The sequence below is a fragment of the Tachypleus tridentatus genome, chromosome 6 (assembly GCF_004210375.1).
Source record: "Tachypleus tridentatus isolate NWPU-2018 chromosome 6, ASM421037v1, whole genome shotgun sequence".
Taxonomy (NCBI): Eukaryota; Metazoa; Arthropoda; class Merostomata; order Xiphosura; family Limulidae; genus Tachypleus; species Tachypleus tridentatus.
The window spans coordinates 151,769,565-151,784,201 of record NC_134830.1 but is presented as its reverse complement, the minus strand read 5'-3'; the positions used below and the strand labels follow the sequence as shown (position 1 = coordinate 151,784,201).

The 14,637-nt window shown below is 35.3% G+C and overlaps 1 protein-coding gene across 1 annotated transcript in view; it reads left to right on the top strand.

The window, feature by feature from the left end:
• LOC143251784 (uncharacterized) overlaps positions 1 to 14,637 on the top strand; it is a 72,978-nt gene that overhangs the window by 56,269 nt on the left and 2,072 nt on the right. Inside the window, exons 3-4 of the mRNA XM_076503027.1 lie at positions 1,736 to 1,891; positions 14,184 to 14,368. Coding sequence (XP_076359142.1) covers positions 1,736 to 1,891; positions 14,184 to 14,368 — 341 coding nt within the window. The remainder of the gene's footprint in view (positions 1 to 1,735; positions 1,892 to 14,183; positions 14,369 to 14,637) is intronic.

Genomic DNA, 14,637 nt, shown 5'->3' with positions numbered 1-14,637 from the left:
TATACATTATTTCCAATACGAGAATGCAATTTTCGAGAAACCATTTCTGAATATGTACATTTTGTGTGTTTATGTATGGGGTCTCATGTCACATCTGTTTTTTTCTCTTGTTTTCATTACGTCTGTACACAGGTGGATATCTCTAAATTAATACCTTTTGTTGTTAGTGTGTCAGTTATGGAAACTATTAGTGGAAATAGAACTTTATACATTGGAATATTAAATCAGCCGCGGACACATCGTGCGTTTTCTCGGTAAAACCAGGTACTCATGTGTGGTCACTTATAACCTTATAACTACACGTGTTGTTAACATAATTTAGAGCCTGTTGTGGAATTTTTTAATAAGCTATTATTATAAGAAGTAAGTCACAGATATTCACAGTGTTAGTGTCTTAAGTCAAAATTACCAGAACCAGGAAACATTATTCTTATGAGATTTAACGTACTTCTAATTGGCCCAATTCTGGTTGAATAGAGAGTCGAGAGATTCGCTTTTATAAATATACTGTAGCAAGGCGTTTTCTTTATTTTTCCCTTCTGGCTTCTTTCACGCATTAAAGAAAAACCAAAACGAAGCAAGCAAGAAATATAACTAGATGATCGAAATCTAGGTTTTTGAACCCATAACTGGATTTTTGTTTTGAACATTTTCTTTATCTTAAAATTGTTTGCGTAGTCCAGTTTTTGAAACAAAGTGTAAACTGGGTCTTAGAAAACTTTAATGTGTTACGTGTGTTAATTTTATTCCAAGCTTTGCTGAATTCCTCACCGCTCGAATGATGTTTCTTCAGCGATTTCTGTTAATTAAGTAATTCATAACCTACAGCAAGATGGCGTGAGAGAGATTTTCCAGCACATGCAGAGTTCTGACGCTTCTAAGTTGAGTTGAATTGGATCTCAGTCTGTTTAAAAAGCTCTTCCTTTAGCTGCTGTTACATGAACTTCATTTATCAAAAGTCTCTTTTACGAAAAACAGTTTGATTGGGATATTTAAAGGCGTCCTGACATGAACTGATTGATTAGCATTGTTTTTTTTTTTTGCTTAGGATCTGTATTTAGAACTAATTTCACTCTCCTGAGCTGACCGAACCTCGAGAGATATTATTAGGTTTACGGCCAGGAATGTCGTTAAGAACGAGGGTGTCCAAATGATGAAATAATGCGTTCTGATCTTCCTAAGTAGAAACATAAGCAAAGTATAATTAATTAGCTGTACTGGTAGCAGGGTTCATTTTTAAGTTTCGCTCTAGGTACATAGGGTACTCTGATTGGAAATTACTAAAATTTATTATCATGTTTTATGAATTACAATAAAAAAGAAACAGTATAATTGAGGCTCGCTGAAATAATAAACTATCCATTACACTTTCTGGATTTTCACAGCTTATATTTTCTTTCGCATTGTAATAACAACCTTACGATTGTAAATTAATGACTTTATCTGTTACCCAATTAGTTGTACACCCTGTAGTAAAGTAATGGACGGTAATGTAATTATTTTACATGCTGTATATTTTCTAGGATAAAAGAGAACAGATATACTCAAAGTTACTTATTTCTTTGTTACGTCCTACTTTAAATCATTTTTGACGGTTTAACTCTAAAAATTTGGAACTGATGAGAAATGTTGCCTGGTTCGGACTTGTTTTAATTTTGTATATGTTTGATGGCTTGTTAACGGAAACTTTGGATTGCAATAAGATGTTTCTTCATTTTATTTATATTTTGGACAGGTACGGTCGGCGAAGTGTGGTTCGTTGGTTATTACGGGAAGCACGAATGCCTGTTCTAGAGAAGACCAGCACGGGGGCGCTAGCGCTCCATTATGCTTCGGCTAAGGGCTGTTTGGACTGTGTTAAATTGCTCGTAGAGGCGTGTCCTGAGCTCAGGTACGGATTGTGTTTTTCATTTTATTTATATTCAAAAGATACGGTAGATATGAAACATAATAGATTTTCAAAACCAAGAAAAAAGATCAAATATGTTTGATTTCTGACTTCATTAAATATCACTGAAGCGTGAACAAAGTAAACTTTTCTTTGTTTATTTTTGTGAATTTCACGCAAAGTTACACGAGGGCCAGTTGCGCTAGCCGTCCCTAATTTAACACTATAAGACTAGAGGGAAGGCAGTTAGCATAACCACCCACCGCCAACTCTTAGACTACTCTTTTACCAAAGAATAGCGGAATTGACCGTAACATTATAAATTCCCCACGGCTGAAAGAGCGAGCACGTTTGGTGTGACAGGGATTCGAATTTGTGGCCCTCAGATTAGGAGTCGAGTGCCCTATTCACCTGGTCATGTCGGGTCACCTTTATTTCATAAGAGGCGATACAATGATAGAAACGATCCTGTACGTTAAGTCTTTAACAGAGTATAGAATACTGATATATAACATTAAGTTTTGTAAGAAATGATAAAAAAACAACAACGTGGAAGTGAAAAGGTGTAACACGGTTTTTACCCTTTTTGTAAGGTTCTCTAAATACTACGGAAGCCAAAAAGCGCAAGAAACGTTCCAGTGTAAAATAGATTTAAACACCAAGGAATTGTGAAGTAATAATTTTATATTTTTTAAACTTCTTAGAAATCTCAGGAACCTGTAGAAAACGACTTGTAACTAAATTTCGACTAGTATATATCAGGTTGTTCGAAAAATAATGGGGGAATTTTATTGTACTAAGAAATAACAATATTCAAAAGCAACGCTATTAATCAAATAGAACCCTGGTGAATCTACACACTTTTTGCCAACAATAAACAAACTTTGAAGACCTACAACTTTTGAACAACATGTGGTCGAGTATTATCATGAAATAAGATTGGTCCTCTTTCTTCGATTGACTAATGCTGACATTTGTTATACTCAACTTTCTAAGAATTACCTCCAATTCTTGACAGTGAACTTCCACAGTGATATTCTGGTCCTGGTTAAACAAGCTGTAATAGATAATACCTGTCACAGACAACCATACAGTGACCACAGTCTTCTGTTGGTAAAACGTTGGTTTGGAAATTGTTTTGGAGGTTCATGACGGTTGATCCATTGTGCAGATTGTTTTCTGTTGTTGTAAAGGATCCACTTTTCGTCGCAGGTGACAATTCAGTCAAGAAATGTGTTATTTTTGTTGCGCAAAATCAACACAGAACACAGTTTAAAACAGTGATTTTTTTCTGATTCTCACTGAGTTAGTGTGGAACCTACTTGTAGAACTTCCTCACTTTGTCAGTGTGCTCGAGGTGGTTCGAAATTATGGAAATGTGAACACACAATTCTTGTGTCATTTCTCGAACCCTTTGGTGCGGGTATCTTTCCACTAATGCTGTTAATTGGTAATTTTCAACAGCAGAAGGACGTCCTCTGACTTCCTTATCTTCAAGACTCACATCTTTATTACGAAAATTCTGGAACCAATGCTGTATTGTACATTCAGTGGTTATTCCTTCGCCCCATTTTTGGTTGATGTTACAAGCTGTTGGCGATGCATTATGTTTCTTTGTTTGTTTGTTTTGAATTTCGCGCAAAGCTACTCAAGGGCTATCTGCGCTAGTCGCCTCTAATTTAGCAGTGTAAGACTAGAGGGAAGGCAGCTAGTCATCACCACCCACCGCCAACCTTTGGGCTACTCTTTTACCAACGAATAGTGTGACTGACTGTAACATTATAACACCCCCACGGCTGAAAGGGCGAGCATGTTTGGTGCGATGGGGATTCGAATCCGCAACCCTCATATTACAAGTCGAACGCCTTAACCCACCTGGCCATGCCGGGCCGCCATGCATTATGACCAAGTTTGAATTGGTCATAATTGAAGTTTGAAAAATTGCGCATCAATTTTTTTGCATCATTAATTGTAAGAGTCTGAATCATTAGAGACAAAGTTTTAGAAAAGAATAAAATCACTGGTGAATAGAAGAAAACTTTAGTTTTTCAGTAGTCGTAAAAATAACAGGTTTCTTATCCCTATAAATAACTAAAATTTTGATATAAAAATCTTCCGTTGTTTTTCGGACAACCTAATAATAAATTTGTTCCAGCAACCTGTCGTACAAAACGTCTGAACTAGCAAACAAATTGTATTTTTACTTTATTTTGTGAAGAGACTGAAACCGAACAGATTGGTACTTAGTGATTACAGTAATTGTTTACTTGGTGTTTGTTTAGCTGACAATAAATTTCCTTTTGCTTGCTTATTCTTTTAATAAAACCAATACAGTTGTTTTCAAGATTACCTCAGTTACAAATTTAGTCTATATCTTACATTGTGGATCCATAGAAACCAATGCGTTTTTTTTCCAGGTTTATTTTCGTTATGAAACTAGTCTCTATCTTACATATTGAATAAACAGAAACCAATACTGTTGTTTTCAGGTTTACTGCCCTGCCTATTTCAACACCCCTGTTCATTTTACCTACTTACTGCTCCACCTATTACAACAGCCCCTGTTCATTTCACACACTTACTGCTCCACCTATTAAAACAGCCCCTGTTCATCTTACATACTTACTGCTCCACCTATTACAACAGCCCCTGTTCATCTCAAACACTTACTGCTTCACCTATTTCAACACCCCTGTTCATTTCACGTACTTACTGCCCTACCTATAACAATACCCCTGTTCATTTTACACACTTGCTGCTCCACCTTTTTCAACACCCCTGCTCATTTTACACACTTACTGCCCTACCTATTACAACAGCCCCTGTTCATCTTACATACTTACTGCTCCACCTATTACAACAGCCCCTGTTCATCTTACATACTTACTGCTCCACCTATTACAACAGCCCCTGTTCATCTTACATACTTACTGCTCCACCTATTTCAATACCTTAACTGTTGAGGTTGCGATTCGTTTAACAGTTAAACAGCAGATTGGACACGTACATTTTTTTTAATCGACGGCTGTTTACTTCTGATCTAATGTTTCGGATTTCATGTTGCGTTATTCAAAGGTGAAAGACAATCGAGTGAGACAACACTACGATGTTATTTGTTGGAATTTTTTCTGCGCATAGCTAATCGAGGATTATCTGCGCTAGCAATCCTTAATTTTGAAGTGAGAAACTGGATGGATGACAGTTAATCAACACAAATCCTTGGGTTACTCCAATCGAATAATTGAATTTGACCGTTACTTTTATAATGTACTTATTGCACCCGATTACAGAACGTGATTTTTGGGACATTGACCACAGAACTTAGATCCATAGTTCCGCACGTTAAACGCTGGGTTTCCAATATTAACAACAGACATAACATGTATAACAATGCTACCAGAGCTGGAATAATAAAGAAATACTTCAAGTATTGAAGCTCGGCATGGCCAGGTGATTAAGGCACTCGACTCGTAATCCGAGGGTCATAGGTTCGAATCCCCGTTACACCAAACATGCTCGCCCTTTCAGCCGTGGGTCCGTTATAAAGTTATGATTAATCCCACTATTCATTGGTAAATGATTAGTTCAAGAGTTAGCGTTGGGTTGTGATTGACTAGCTACCTTCTCTCTAGTCTTACACTACTAAATCAGGGAAGGCTAGCGCAGATAACCCTCGTTTAACTTTGCGCGAAATTCAAACCAAACAAAACCATAAAGCGTTACAACTAGGACTATATACACTGCTGGCCAAAATCTAAAGGTTAATGAACATAAAGAAAAATTATGCATTTTGCGTTGTTAGACTCAACAACTTATTTGAGTAGAGCTTGGAAAGATGAAAATAAGAAAAGAGGGAGGGAAACGTTGTTAGCATTTAATAGGAAAAATGTGAACATTATGAAATTAGCCTAAATCCTAGCTGGTCAAAAGTTTAAGACCATTCTGAAACGAAGCGTTAATCGGTAAACCGGTAACGAAATTTAGTCATTTATGTTCAAGCATTAGCGTAAAGGCTGGTCATCACTACCCGTGGCCATTTTTGGGCTACTATTTTACCAAAGAATAATGGGATTGATCGTAACACTTTAATGCCGCTCACAGCTGAAATGACGAGCATGTTTGGTGTGACGGCGATTCGAACCTATGACCTTTAGATTACGTGTCAACCTCCTTAACCACCTGGCCATGCCAGGCCAGGTGAAGAGGAAACAAGTTAATGTAGTGTGAGTTCAAGGCCTCAGGCTGTCAGAGCCGATGTAAGTGTATGGAAAATGAAGTTAATGACTTTTATCTCTGGAAAGTTTAACAAGCTCATAAGGTTGTGGCCATTCGCAAAGAATAAAAAGAATGATGCGTAATATCACAAGTCAGGACATAATGTATACTATTAATATGCCGAAACTTTGAGTTATTAACGGTAAAATTCGTAGTTTAATTCCTGTCTTGTGTACAGCATACAGAGATCATTGTGTATCTTTGTGCTTAACAACAAAAATTTAAAGTCAGCGTATATCATCATTACAATGAGAAAAGATGTTAAACTGTTGTCAGTTGTATAAAACTGTATTGGCTACAGTATTCTGTGGCGAAATACTATAACAATAAAATCAATACTTTTATTTTGAGAAATTATGTCGTCAACAGTTAAATTACTGTTGAAAATATTCATGTTTGTATAACTGACACCCTAGTTTTAATTCTTGAAACTGTCATGGTTATATAACTGACTTCCAGCTGTTGTAGACTTTATCCATATTTCAACGTTTAAAGAAATCATTCGCTTGAATTATGGTTCATGAATGTCAGTTGTATTTTAACCTGAATATAAATATTTTGTTTTATTTGTCAAAGTATTGTAGAGTGTTGAAAACGATGTGTTGTTACACATGTGTTTATTACGGTAGTTATAATCTACTGTTTGTTAACTATAGTGTGTATTACGGTAGTTATAATCTACTGTTTGTTAACTATAGTGTGTATTACGGTAGTTATAATCTACTGTTTGTTAACTATAGTGTGTATTACGGTAGTTATAATCTACTGTTTGTTAACTATAGTGTGTATTACGGTAGGTATAATCAACTACTTGTTAATTATAGTGTGTATTACGGTAGGTATAATCTACTGTTTGTTAACTATAGTGTGTATTACGGTAGGTATAATCAACTACTTGTTAACTATAGTGTGTATTACGGTAGGTATAATCAACTACTTGTTAATTATAGTTATAATCCACTATTTGTTAACTATAGAGTGTATTACGGTTGTTATAATCCACTACTTGTTAACTATAGTGTGTATTACGGTAGGTATAATCAACTACTTGTTAACTATAGTGTGTATTACGGTAGGTATAATCAACTACTTGTTAATTATAGTTATAATCCACTATTTGTTAACTATAGAGTGTATTACGGTTGTTATAATCCACTATTTGTTAACTATAGAGTGTATTACGGTTGTTATAATCCACTATTTGTTAACTATAGAGTGTATTACGGTTGTTATAATCCACTATTTGTTAACTATAGTGTGTATTACGGTTGTTATAATCCACTATTCGTTCAGTATAGGGTGTATTACGACTGTTAAAATTCAGTACTTGTTAACTGTAAGGTGTATTACGACTGTTAAAATTCAGTACTTGTTAACTGTAAGGTGTATTACGACTGTTAAAATTCAGTACTTGTTAACTGTAAGGTGTGTTTACGACTGTTAAAATTCAGTACTTGTTAACTAAAGGGTGTGTTTACGACTGTTAAAATTCAGTACTTGTTAACTAAAGGGTGTGTAACAACACTTAAATATTCTAAGTGCTAAACGTTGACCCTTTCGTTAAATATGTTTTGCTTTCATGGAATTGTTTGAACTTTCTGATTGTGGTGAACAATTATTGTAAAAATAATTGTTTAACTTGGCTTGTTCTAATATAGGTATAAAGTATATATTTTCTTATTGCTTTTGGCAGAAATTACAGAAAGGCCACGCCTGTAATACCCGTACGTGAACTATTTGTAAAAGATAACACCTTTGTTAACACACTAGCACTGGCGGTACCTGCCAGTTTTCAACGTATAATCATCCAACTGAAAAACGTTTTTATTGTAGAACAAAAAATTCGTCCTCAATATTGCCTTGAGGGCGACAAGACATTATTTGATAAAATATTTGTTATGCATAATGTTAAAAGTTGTATAAACACGTCGGATAAGTAGGCCCTTCTGTTAGGAAGGTGGAGATGTTTATGAAAGGTGTTGGTGAACATAGGGCGCGCCACCTATCTACATGAGTCACGAGGTTAAACAAATAAAGTGAACTATTATTATAACGCTGAATGAATCGAGCGTACAAAAGGGTCGTTACCTGACAGATGGAATTAGTTTTAAAATGATTTGTTGGGCAATATGACACGTTTCCTTTCAACACTATTCAAATATAGATTTAATTACCGAGAACTTGCATACGTGAACATTTATAATCAATGTCTAATTGAAAATTTTGGAATGAACTTTTATGCGTTATGTGATGACACATAAACAAAATTATAATCTAAGTGAGAAAACAATCACATTTGTTTGAAAGTTGTATGCAAAGCTACACACAGGTTATCTGTACTCGACCGCCCACAATTCTTAGCCTACTCTTGACTGATCGAATAGTGGGTTTTGATTTATTTTTGAGGGGGAGACTGGTACACATAAAATATTATAATTATAATATCACAAAGGTGAAAACAATATCTTTGTTGTTAAGTTTATGAACATCTACGATACTGATATATGGATGACTTATTAAAATAATAAACTTGTTTCTTTATTGTTAAGTTTATTTACATCTATATTTAGTAAATTCAACTTTGTGCCTCAAACGGACACGATCGTAGTGCTCTACATAAACATACCACATGTGTAATATTGTAGTGCTGCACATAAACATACCACATGTTTAATATTGTAGTGCTCCGCATAAACATACCACAAAGGATATATTCTGTTGCTTAAGAGCTGAAAATACAACGCTAAAATCGGAGGTTCGTTACCCCTCTGGCCTGGCATGGCCAAGCGTGTTAAGGCGTTCGTAATCCGAGGGTCGCGGGTTCGAATCCTGGTCGCACCAAACATGTTCGCCCTTTCAGCTGTGGGGCGTTATAATGTGACGGTCAATCCAATTCTACTATTCGTTGGTAAAAGAGTAGCCCAAGAGTCGGCGGTGGGTGGTGATGACAAGTTGCCTTCCCTCTAGCCTTACACTACTAAATTAGGGACGGCTAGCGCAGATAGCCCTCGAGTAGCTTTGCGCGAAATTCAAAACAAACAAACAAATTGTTTCCACTCGGTGGGCTCAGCAGATAGCCCGATGTGGCTTTGCCATAAGAAAACACAAGAGTTAAAATAAGCAATAAGTTCGTTTGTTCGAATTTCGTGCAAAGCTGCACGAGGGCTATTTGCGCTATGCAATAAGTATATGTTTTCTTGCCTAAGAATTCAAATATGTAATAATGATTTATGCTCACTTGCCTAGATGAGATATGTAGTGATGATATATGGTGCAGTGGGTAAATATAAGAGTAAAACAGGTTTCGAAACGTTGTCAAAACATAGCAAAAAACAACAAAAAATATTCACATGGTGCGTTAGCATTATAAGCTTTAAAGAATTAAGAACACAAGCTGAAATGAAAGTTTCTCACTGATCTGTGACGTTGCTATAGTTCGCTACACTGTGTATTTCAGCCAATTATTTGTATACATCAATCATCCATTAAGTGCACACTAAATTTCAGTGAAGCGCAAAGTGTTAGATTGGATTGATTTATCATAGAAAATAACTGACTCTGTTGCAGAACAACTAATAAAGTCAAAAGTTGGTCGCACTATGTGGATATTGTAAACAGTCTTTTCAAAAAAGTTTTTATCATTGTGTTCTGGTTATCCATTTTCAAAGGAAATTTCTGTCTTGAGGCTACTACCTCTCATTTTCTAAAATTTCAAAGGCTACAACGTTTCGGATCTGTTTTTAGGATACTACCTCTCATTTTCTATGACTTTAAAGGTTATAACGTTTCGGAACTGTCTTTTACGATACTACCTCTCATTTTCTATGACTTTAAAGGTTATAACGTTTCGGAACTGTCTTTTACGATACTACCTCTCATTTTCTAAAATTTCAAAGGCTACAACGTTTCGGATCTGTTTTAGGATACTACCTCTCATTTTCTATGACTTTAAAGGTTATAACGTTTCGGAACTGTCTTTACGATACTACCTCTCATTTTCTAAAATTTCAAAGGCTACAACGTTTCGGATCTGTTTTTAGATACTACCTCTCATTTTCTATGACTTTAAAGGTTATAACGTTTCGGAACTGTCTTTTACGATACTACCTCTCATTTTCTAAAATTTCAAAGGCTACAACGTTTCGGATCTGTTTTTAGGATACTACCTCTCATTTTCTATGACTTTAAAGGTTATAACGTTTCGGAACTGTCTTTTACGATACTACCTCTCATTTTCTAAAATTTCAAAGGCTACAACGTTTCGGATCTGTTTTTAGGATACTACCTCTCATTTTCTATGACTTTAAAGGTTATAACGTTTCGAACTGTCATCTTTACGATACTTACCTCTCATTTTCTAAAATTTCAAAGGCTACAACGTTTCGGATCTGTTTTTAGGATACTACCTCTCATTTTCTATGACTTTAAAGGTTATAACGTTTCGAACTGTCTTTTACGATACTACCTCTCATTTTCTAAAATTTCAAAGGCTACAACGTTTCGGATCTGTCTTTACGATACTACCTCTCATTTTCTATTACTCTTTAAAGGTTACAACGTTTCGGATCTGTCTTACGATACTACCTCTCATTTTCTATTACTTTAAAGGTTACAACGTTTCGGATCTGTCTTTACGATACTACCTCTCATTTTCTAAAGCTTCAAAGGCTACAACGTTTCGGATCTGTCTTTAGGATACTACCTCTCATTTTCTGTAACTTTGTGACTGTAACTGCTTTTAACTCATCATATGTCATCCTTTCATTTAATGATAAACGGTTTGGTGGTTAAGACACTCGACTTGTAGTTTGAAGGGCCGCAGATTCGAATCTCATTCCCTAACATGCCTGTTCTGGCTGCTGGGGGGCGTTACTATGTTCGGCTAATCCCATTTTTCTTTGGTAAATAGTAACCCAAGAGTTTGCGGAAGGTGTTGACTAACAACCTTCTTGTAGTTTACCACTTCAAACGTAGGAGACGGATAGTTTTCGAGTAGTTTTGTGTGAAAGTTAAGAAACAAACATGTCGAATAAATATTTCACATACACTGTACTAGATTGCTCCTTTTCAAGCGACATCTGTGGACGAGCTTAGAAGTTAATTTTTCTTTTATTTTTTCTTCTTTTTGTAAAGATAAAATACTATTTAGGACAAGGTAATTTGGTTTATTATAACAGATTGTTAGAAAATTGTAATTATTTAGCTCGAAGCAGTCTCACCTCGTTATCCGTTCATTTACAGACCGAAATAGACAGTATGTGTTCGATTTTAACTCCGAATGAAAATCAAGTCAGTTTGTGTAAAGAGACACATTGGGGTTAACTCGAGTGTGGAAAAGAAACCAAGCTTTCACCTTACCCATGAGCCATTTGGGAGAGCTAATAGAATTGCTTATCAGCATTTTTTCGAAGACAAAAATATTCAGTACTGATGTTTTAAGGATAAAGAAAGTGACATAGAATGAACACCAACCTTCAATTGGTGGTCACTGATTCGGAAATTTGACTTTCAAATGTTTAGTTTACGAAATGGCTTATAACGTTAACATTCGGGTTCAATTCCTGTGATGGACAAACCTCAAATATTCAACTCTATAATATTTTGCGCATAAAAGATAATACACAAGGCAAGCGTATGAAAAAAAAGTTGATAAGTCACAATTAAAGAACTTCAAAAGAAAATCAGGCACCCGGATTTCGAATCCCTTAATTTTTAATACTCTGGAAGCTACAAGTGATATTTACAAATGGTCACATTTACTTTGCCTGTAACAAAGGGGAACATAAAAAACAAGACGATTCACATACTTGGGAATGTGAATGATAATGTAAACTATTATTGTACCATGGACCATAGGTGCGTTATAAGAGTGACGGTCAGATCACATTGTATAATAAATTAAGAGAAGCTCAAATGTTAGGACTGGGATGTTGTTCGCCACCAGTCTTCCCTTTCAGTCTATCAATTCAAAATCAGAGACGTCAATGCATGTGTTGAGCATGAACTTTTTTTTTCTTAGGTGAGTCCTTTTAGTGATGGTGGTTTCGAAAGTACAAATTGAACATTTCGCATAGAGCTTGAGCCTCATGGTTCTTACACCACATATTTGACTGTTTATTAAACGTCCAACTGTATCCACCATATGGATCAAATCCCGAAGTTTAGTTATAAGCTATTTAAGCTCACCTCTGAGTTACTCAGAATGGCCAAATGGTTAGGGCGCTCGACTTGTCATCTTGAGGGTTGCAGGTTTGAATTCCCGTCCCATCAAACATGCTCACCCTTTCAGCCGTAGAGACGTTTTATGTGACGGACAATCCCACTATTCAATGGTAAAAGAGTAAGTAAAAAGTTGGCGGTGGATCGTGCTGACTAGCTACTAAATTAGGGATGGCTAGCAGAGATTGTCCTCGTGTAGCTTCGCGCGAAACTTAAAACAAGCACCTCTGAGGCATTGAAAGCTACTTGAAATTTATCGAACAAATAATACAAGTATAGACCTGTCAGAATGAGTTTAAAGAGAATTTAAAAATATTTATAACTGAAGTGTTTTTAATGCTATAACTTCACACCAGCTTCAGTGTTTTAATGCTAAAACTTCACACCAACTCAAATGTTACAGTGCTAAAACTTCACACCAACTCAAGTGTTTTAATAATAAAACTTCACACCAACTCAAATGTTACAGTGCTAAAACTTCACACCAACTCAAGTGTTTTAATAATGAAACTTTACACCAACTCAAATATTTTAATGCTAAAATTTCACACCAACTAAAATGTTACAGTGCTAAAACTACACACCAATTCAAATATTATAATGTTAAAACTTCACACCAACTCAAATGTTACAGTGCAAAAATTTCACACCAATTCAAATATTTTAATGATAAAACTTCACACCAACTCAAATATTAGTGCAAAAATTTCACACCAATTCAAATATTTTAATGATAAAACTTCACACCAACTCAAATATTATAATGTTAAAACTTCACACCAACTCAAATGTTACAGTGCTAAACCTTCACACCAACTCAAGTGTTTTAATAATAAAACTTCACACCAACTCAAATAGTTTTACTGTCAAATTTTCGCACCTGCTTTTTTATTAACACTCATCGTGTTAATTCCAAGGTAGACAACGCTAATCGTCTAACATCTCAAAACCAACAAAACACTTGATAAAAAGATGGTTCCCAACAATAGGAAACCTAAATATTAAACTTATAATAACAAAGATGGTTCCTAGCAATAGGAAACCTAAATATTAAACTTATAATAACAAAGATGGTTCCTAACAATAGGAAACCTAAATATTAAACTTATAATAACAAAGATGGTTCCTAACAATAGGAAACCTAAGTATTAAACTTATAATAACAAAGATGGTTCCTAATAATAGAAAACCTAAATATTAAATATATAATAACCCTGAATCCATTCCGATCAACTTCAAAACAATCAAAACGTGAACTTATATCATAATTTCCTCGAAAGGCTGCCTGGAAAGGTCACCTATTTTAGCCACTTGCACCACAATACAGTAGTGTTGTCTATCTGTCAGTGAGTAGATACTTGAATTATGTCATAAAGGAACCCTTAAAGTTGTAATTTGTACTGTCGTGACGTCATTGAAATGTGGGCGTGCCATGAATCACGAGAAAAATTATCCACTCTGCAGGCTACAACGCAGCATGAAATATTAACTTTAAAAGCAAGAATTGAAAAATAATTGTTACTTTTAACTTTAGTTTTATTTACTCTTGAACACGTGCGGGAACCCTGCAGAAGTATATCTAGTTTTAAGATCGACTTATCTACCAAAGTAACGAAACGGGTTATTACCGATATTTTAATATGATGATAAATTAGACACTTTGTTAAAGTTACGATGAGAAGATTTTATTTATTATTTTTAACATTTGTTTTTATCACTTCTGCTCTACTGTTTCAATGTTCTCTATATTTTTTTATGCCTTGATGAGATTTAAATGTAACTTACACGTTTCATGAGACAGCGCTAACGCCCAGATGGAAAATAATGTCACTCCAGTGTACCTAGCGGCACAGGAAGGTCACTTGGACGTTCTAAAGTTTCTGGTCTTGGCAGCCGATGGCTCCCCTCTTGCTTCGAGCAAAAGATGGTATGGCGCCAATCCACGCTGCTGCCCAAATGGGAGCAATGAAATGCCTCAAATGGATGGTAAGGTTTCATGTTTATGTATAAATCAAGTAAAAGGAAAATATGTTGTGTTACATATATAAACTGTATTAATTAATCTGAGTTGGGACCACAGTGTCACACGATACTCTTTTGTTATCACTCTGTTTATAATCAATTCTTTGATCAAAGTCTCACGCGATAGTATTTTCTGTTGTCATTCTGTTTATAATCAATTCTGCGACCAAATGTCACGCGATAGTATTTTCTGTTGTCATTCTGTTTATAATAAATTCTGCGACCAAAGTGTC